General features: G+C 31.8%; 1 protein-coding gene across 1 annotated transcript; it reads left to right on the forward strand.

Annotated features, from left to right (window-relative positions):
* The first annotated feature begins 1007 nt into the window (after window positions 1-1007).
* Window positions 1008-6737, forward strand: LOC122600679 (cytokinin dehydrogenase 7). The gene is made up of 4 exons (XM_043773433.1): window positions 1008-1879; window positions 2437-2703; window positions 4492-4754; window positions 6345-6737. The coding sequence occupies exons 1-4, from the start codon at window positions 1172-1174 to the stop codon at window positions 6652-6654; spliced, it is 1548 nt and encodes a 515-aa protein (XP_043629368.1). The 5' UTR covers window positions 1008-1171; the 3' UTR covers window positions 6655-6737.
* The last annotated feature ends 417 nt before the right edge of the window (window positions 6738-7154 follow it).

The raw sequence follows: 7154 nt of genomic DNA on the forward strand, positions 1-7154 counted from the left end.
TTATAGGTGATTTAATTAAATATTATGGTTAATTGGATAAACGCACTTACAAGTATTTCAATATATAAAATTTTATATGTATTTTGCTACTCATACCCGGGTATCACCCGGTTTGATTAGCTAGTTTAACAAATAATTTAGGAATATTTTGAAGAAAGTTTTTATCAAATATACGAATTTTTCAAGCTATTATCTGATAAAAACTTTTGCTTTTCTTCTTATATATAGTATTTTTAACTTGAAAAATTGTATTAATTGTAATTAAATAAGAGCCAAATAGAAAAAACCTAATAATAATTAACGTATTAAATGTTACCGCTGCCACCAATACCAACCTTCAACGTTAATAATTTCATTATATGGTACTGGTATCTGTCTAATCTAAACAATGTCTACTAAAATATTGTTTTTATAAAAAACAAATCACCTATCAAAAGGATGGAGATCCCCCCTCAAGTTGTAAAAATCATGATTATTGGATTATAAATTTATAATAAAGGGTTAAGATTGAAAGATTATCATTGAATCTTTCGCGCTTAATTTTAATTAATACAATTTTCTGAACTTAACTCAAATTAGTGTCATGTATCCCCATCAAAAACCATTTCAATCACCATTTACTGTTTGTTACATTTTATCCAATTAAATATCTAAATAATAGGAAACGATTTGCTAAAGTTATCCTAACTTGACTAAGTTTGAGAGATCTTGACTTTTGAATGAAAATCAAAGGTCCTGATTTAAAACCTTTGACTTTCATCCAAAGGTCACCTTAACACATTGAGATAACTTTAGGAAAGCTCCCCTTTAAAAAAATATAAACAAATACCATAACTTTTTCAAAATTTAAAACGAATAAAAAATTCCAATCCGGTCTTAATCCGCCGCTATTTAAACCCCTCATAACTCCACCCAAAACTCATACAAAATATATATATATACACACATACAACTGTAAGTATATATATATATAAAAAAAAAAGTAAGAAAAAGGAAAGAAAGAAAGTAGTAGTATCAATCAAGTGAGAGAAACAAAAAAGATCACTTTAGATTTTGTATCTCCATCACCAATACTCTCTTTGTTTTCTTTCTCCTTCAATTTCTTTCTTTTTCTCACACACCTTACTGTGTGTCATAAAAACCCAAAATAAAAAAAAAAAAAAAAATTAAAATGATAGCATATTTAGAACAACAACATTTCCTTCAACAAGAAGTAGTAGAAAAAGAAGAAGAAATATTAACCCCACAATCAATGAACATTCAAGGCACAATTGATTACCGTTCACCCACAACGTTATACGCCGCCACCGATTTCGGCGGTTTAAATTCTTCACAACCTTACGCCGTCGTTAAACCGTCAAACACCCACGATATCGCCACCGTGATTAAATTCGCTTCAAATTCGCAAACGTTAACTGTTGCTGCACGTGGTAACGGTCATTCAATTAACGGTCAAGCTATGGCACATAACGGAATCGTTATCGATATGAAAAAAGATTACGACGAAAAAGATGGAAATAACGGTGTTTTGATGGATAACGGTGGGATAACGGTGGTGGATGTGAGCGGTGGGGAGTTATGGGAAGATGTGTTGAAAAGGTGTGTGATGAAAATGGGTTTGGCGCCAAGGTCATGGACGGATTATTTGGGGTTAACGGTTGGTGGGACGTTAAGTAACGGAGGTGTGAGTGGACAGACGTTTCGGTTTGGGCCGCAAACGGAAAATGTAACGGAGTTGGAAGTTGTTACTGGAAATGGGGATGTTGTTTGTTGTTCACGTGATCAAAATTCTCAACTTTTTTTTGGTGTTCTTGGTGGGTTGGGTCAGTTTGGGATTATTACTCGGGCCCGGGTTATCGTTCAACCCGCACCCGATATGGTTAGTTTTTCTATTCTATCATCCCTATTCATATTCATTTTCAAAATTTTTTTTTTTTTATGGTGTCACAATTTATTTTTTTTGAAGAAAGACTTGTTTTATAAAAATTTGATAATTTGTTTTTTTGTTTTGTTTGGAAGTACAGATTTTGATGATTTAAAGTTTTAAACTTTAGAAGATGGGAATAAGAAAAATGTGAATATAGCATTACAAAGAAATTATTAATGCACATAATCATTTTATGAAATTTTGTAATTTGTTTGTAGCGAAGCTTTTTTGTTTTTTGTTTTTGATAATTATTACTTCAAAAGATGGGGAAAAAAAAAGTGCAAATATATCATGATAGAGGTTGAGGAAAAAAACTAATAATAATTGTGATATTTGTTGAAAAATAATTGATACTTTGATGGTTTACTTTCTTATAAAAGTTTAAAGAAAAAGTGTTGTAATGATAAATTTGCGAATTATTAGTTGCATTTTGTTTTTTGGTAATTCTAGAAATAGTAATATTTTTGTATATTTTTGATGAATTTAAACTTGAAATGTGATGATTATAGGTGAGATGGATAAGGGTGGTGTATAGCGAGTTCAGTGAGTTCACTCGGGATGCTGAATGGCTGATAACTCGGGAAGAAGGCGAGTCGTTTGATTACGTGGAAGGATTTGTGTTTGTAAACAGTGATGACCCGGTTAATGGGTGGCCATCTGTTGTACTTGACCCGAATCAAGTTTATGACCCGACCCTATCCCGCAACTCGGTTTTGTATTGCATAGAAGTCGCTTTACATTACAGCAAAGGAAACTGCTCCTCAACAGTTGATTCAGTGAGCTATTTCTTCTCTCTCTATATCTATATCTATATCTATATATATTTTTTTATAGTGCTCATGCTTTTTTTTTCTTCTCATTCCTTTAAAGTCTACTTTTTCCCATTTCTTTTTAAATGTTTTGTTAAAATAAATTTATTTATTCCTTGCTAATATGGTATTGAAATGATAAAATTATGAGTTTCTTTTCATCTTTTTGTTTTAACATAAAAATAAGACGGTCTAGATATCACTTCTTTTTTTTAAATGACGGATTATTAATTTGTAACGTTAATAAAATTTAAAAGAGTTGATATCATTTGAAGTGCATGTTGTGATAAAAATAAGATGATCATGTTTTGGTGGAAAAATATTTTATATTCTTTTGATCCCATTGTTTTAACTTTCTACTTTTATGATTTATGATTTTTATTTCTTTTTATGGTACAATGGTTTGGAATTTGGGGTTTTTAGTAAAAGATTTTGTTCACATTGCATGTAATATGTAGGTACGATTTGCTTTATATATTTAAGTAAATTAAATGGTAGATGATGAAAACATACGTAATCACTATGTTATCTACATCACATATAGTATGTATTCCCTTTTCCGTATAAGTAATATTGTCACTATATAGTCACTTTTTCTAGTGGGAGAAGATTGCATGGTTTGATTTTTATATATATAGATTCATAATAAATAAATGCATTAAACTATGATACCCCTAAAATAGCCTTCTAGAAATCTAACCAGCGATATTTAGTATGAAAAAAATCTTTTTATTTTATTACATAACATGATGATTTTTCTAAAAACATAAATACACATATTTGCAGAAATAAATTACACTTGATGGTTTGAGATAGTGATATGTACACTATCTTATTTTTAAAACAAACATTATCAAATATTAAAAACCACTTAATAATTGAATTAGACCACTCAAGTTGTTACATACTCACTCACAGGAGATTTCTCTATGTTTTATAAAAAATTGATTGCAAACACAAATTAAAAAGCCACCCACTAAATTTTCAAAAAAAACGCCACCCAATAACAATTAAAATTTGGTATTTGACAAGTCCTAGATTATTCTTTTTGCGATCTTTTACAAAAATTAGAGCTTTTTTATAGATTAAAGAGTTGACTATACTACCTACATACGGATGTCAATTTATAGGATGTTTGACTACCAAATTTGGGTAGGGTCACTCTACCTATGTGAGATGAGGTGAAAGACCCAAGGTAAAAACAAAAAGTCAAAAATAAAGAAATAAATTTAAAACAATTTATATTCCACGTGGCAAGAAATTAGACGTGGAGGACCGGTTAAATCACTCTCTACTTGACACAAGCATTGGGTTATATTTACCATTTTGGCCCCAGCAATGAACCAATACACACACAGTTTGTAACAAGAAAAACTTTTTTTGATGACAATATGGCAACTACTGTATCTTCCATTGGATTCTCTGACACAAAGTATCAAAATTAGTCCACTCAGTTTTATCTTATTTACACTATTGACACCCGTACTTTTCGCACAGGTCATATAAGGCATAATATATTTTTGTCTTTGTCCTAAATGGCCCATCCGAGCCCAAACCCAAAAACATTTTTTGTATCAGAACCTTGTCGTTTTTTGCTGGGTTATTGAGATTTTGGCTGACGTTTCAGGGGCCCCCAGACCCGTGTCATTTTTATTTCCTTTTTTACATCTTTTGCCCCCTTACTTTTTGAATCTACCTTTTGGCCCTTACTTTCCATTTTGTAACGTTTTTTTAAATTTGTTTTTATGAATGTAGAAAGTAGAGAAGCTGCTTGGACGATTAAGGTTTATGGAAGATACATTGTTTCAAATGGACGTTGGCTATATGGATTTCTTGTTACGTGTAAAGCAAGCGGAAAAAGAAGCCAAAGCTAATGGCATATGGGACGCCCCACACCCGTGGCTCAACCTCTTTGTGTCCAAATCGTCGATTGCAGATTTTGATCGGTCTATTTTCAAGAAGATTTTGAAGGATGGTATTGGTGGACCTATGCTAGTCTATCCTATTCTGCGAAGCAAGTAAGTAATTTTTTTATATTTCGTTCTATTGGACCCATGAAATTTAACATGTTTTGGGAGGGATAGTTGCAATCAAATCATCAATGTAGTAGGGAATATAAAGAGAACAAAAATGGCACGCGTGAGGTGATGATCGTCACGTGGTGAACGGGCTAGACCGTCCTACATGGCTCGTGGCAGATTGCGACCTCCATGGTGGGCCGGGTCCATTAGTGTTTTTTTTTTTTTTTTAAATTGATACCGGGTCTTGACATTGATATATGAAAAAATGATAATATAAATATGTTGACTTGACTCTTAGATAGGGTGGTTAAGATCTTCAAGAAAATGAGGTCATACATCATATGTACTCCTTCACGCCTCATTATTTTTCTAACATACAAGTCTCAAAAGTCACTTATACACTTATTAAAAACTTAGATATATCATATACGTAGTTCTATATCATTTAGGAAATTAATAGCAGTTTTTCTTACTTTTATGATATTTCTTTTTTTCTGAATTTTTAATGAGATAAGTCATACACAATAATAAAAATATGGTAGGGGAAGAAGTATATTTCATGGTGAATACATAAGATGGGCCCCAAAAATGGGTAGCTAATTCCATGCAATTGAAGTTGCAATTTGGTGGAATTGGGCCCCCACGTTGTAAGGCAGAGTATGCTTTGAGATGACGCCCACACACACACCCACCCACCCCTCTCTTCAGTTATTTTGGTTAGATTTGTGGGCGTGGTATTGAACCAGTGATTAGTAGGTCATAAATAGTTCTCACATCTTTGAGAATATGACATTGTTGTATTGTTTTCAACCACATATTTGATAACTAAATTTGTTAGGTTAATAGTTATATAGTTTCAATATAAGTATTAGTTGTAGTATTATCATCCAAGTAATTTCTCAAATAGGTTGAATTCTTAGCGGAATTTTTTATATCTTTAAGAAGCTGTATGCCTGTTTATATTTTACCTCTTTCATATTTTATTTTTTTTGACGGTATATTTTACCTCTTTCATATTTTATTTTTTTTGACGGTTTGAATTTTGATGTTCTTATTGTAGTTTCTCATATTATTATTGTAGCAAATCAAAGTTTTGGGACATGGGTAAAACAGAAATTAACATTTTTTAACCTTAAAACTAAGGCAAAAGTAGCAATCAACTTTGAGAGGATTTGGGTCAGCAGGGGGTAAAAGGGTAAAATTAAAAGATTTGGTGTGTGCTTATCTTTTCATGGAAAACGAGATTCCCCAAGTGATGTAGCTTTCGGGTCAGTCTCTGGCGAATCATAAACGACAACGTAAACCGGGTTGGACCCATTTCCTACAATGACTAATTTCTTTTACTGACCAAAATGTCTCTATCCTATTACACTCCATTCCATTTTAATATGATTCTAAATAAAAATATATATTTACAAAAATTATTTCATTTCATTTATATTTTGTTGATATTGACTCTACATTGCCTCATCATTGAGTACGTCTCATTGTGGTCCTTCCTTATTTTGGACCACTTCATTTTTGAAGATCAAATTCGATATCTTATTGATGAAGTTTGGACTAATTTTCGTTATTATATTCGATTAGGTGGGACGAACGCACATCAGTAGTTTTACCCGACGGGGATATCTTTTACATCGTGGCATTGCTTCGTTTTACAAACCCGTATCAAAAGAATTCTCCAAGTGTTAGAGATTTAGTCTTGCAAAATCACGAAATACTCCAAATTTGTGCTAGAAATGGGCTCGATTTTAAGTTGTATCTTCCTCATTACAACACAGAAGAAGGGTGGAAGCAACATTTTGGTGATCGATGGTCGTGGTTTGTGGAATTGAAGTCAAGATACGATCCGATGGCTATTCTTGCACCGGGACAAAAGATTTTCGAACGACAATAGTCTTGATGAGTGATCATTTTGGGTTGAAGTTGTTGTAGGCTTTTGTACAATTATTTTGTTTCTTACAAAGTTTTATAATTCAATTGTTGACTGTTGTTTTTTTTTTCTTTTTTTTTTATATTTTAGTTTTTTTTCTCTATTTTCGTATTCAATTGGTAAAGGAAGCAATTTCAAGCAACCAATGTAAATGAATACTTTGGGCCAACCAATTTTGATCCATTTCTCTTATTGTTTACATATTTATTTATTTTGTTAATTAAAGTTATGATATTTGATTATTATCATCTTTTATTTATTTATAAGTATGCTATTTCTTGGAACATATAATACGTATTTTGTTTTATTCAAAGCTTATAATCTTCTCTAATATAGTCTGGCCTTTAACACCCTTCACTTTCGGTATCACCTTTACCATTGTCAGCTGGAGACGGGTTGAGACTAGCTCTGAAATTATGTAAGCAAACCATCTATATGAATTATAACATATTGTCACCATTTCT

The sequence above is a fragment of the Erigeron canadensis genome, chromosome 5 (assembly GCF_010389155.1).
Source record: "Erigeron canadensis isolate Cc75 chromosome 5, C_canadensis_v1, whole genome shotgun sequence".
In the NCBI taxonomy this organism is placed as follows: domain Eukaryota; kingdom Viridiplantae; phylum Streptophyta; class Magnoliopsida; order Asterales; family Asteraceae; genus Erigeron; species Erigeron canadensis.

Bases quoted from the DNA above. Each gene is read 5' to 3' on its own strand.
- LOC122600679 (XM_043773433.1), top strand. From the start codon at position 1,172: ATGATAGCATATTTAGAACAACAACATTTCCTTCAACAAGAAGTAGTA. The intron at 2,704-4,491 runs GTGAGCTATTTC...TTATGAATGTAG, and splicing joins GCTCCTCAACAGTTGATTCA to AAAGTAGAGAAGCTGCTTGG. The intron at 4,755-6,344 runs GTAAGTAATTTT...ATATTCGATTAG, and splicing joins TATCCTATTCTGCGAAGCAA to GTGGGACGAACGCACATCAG.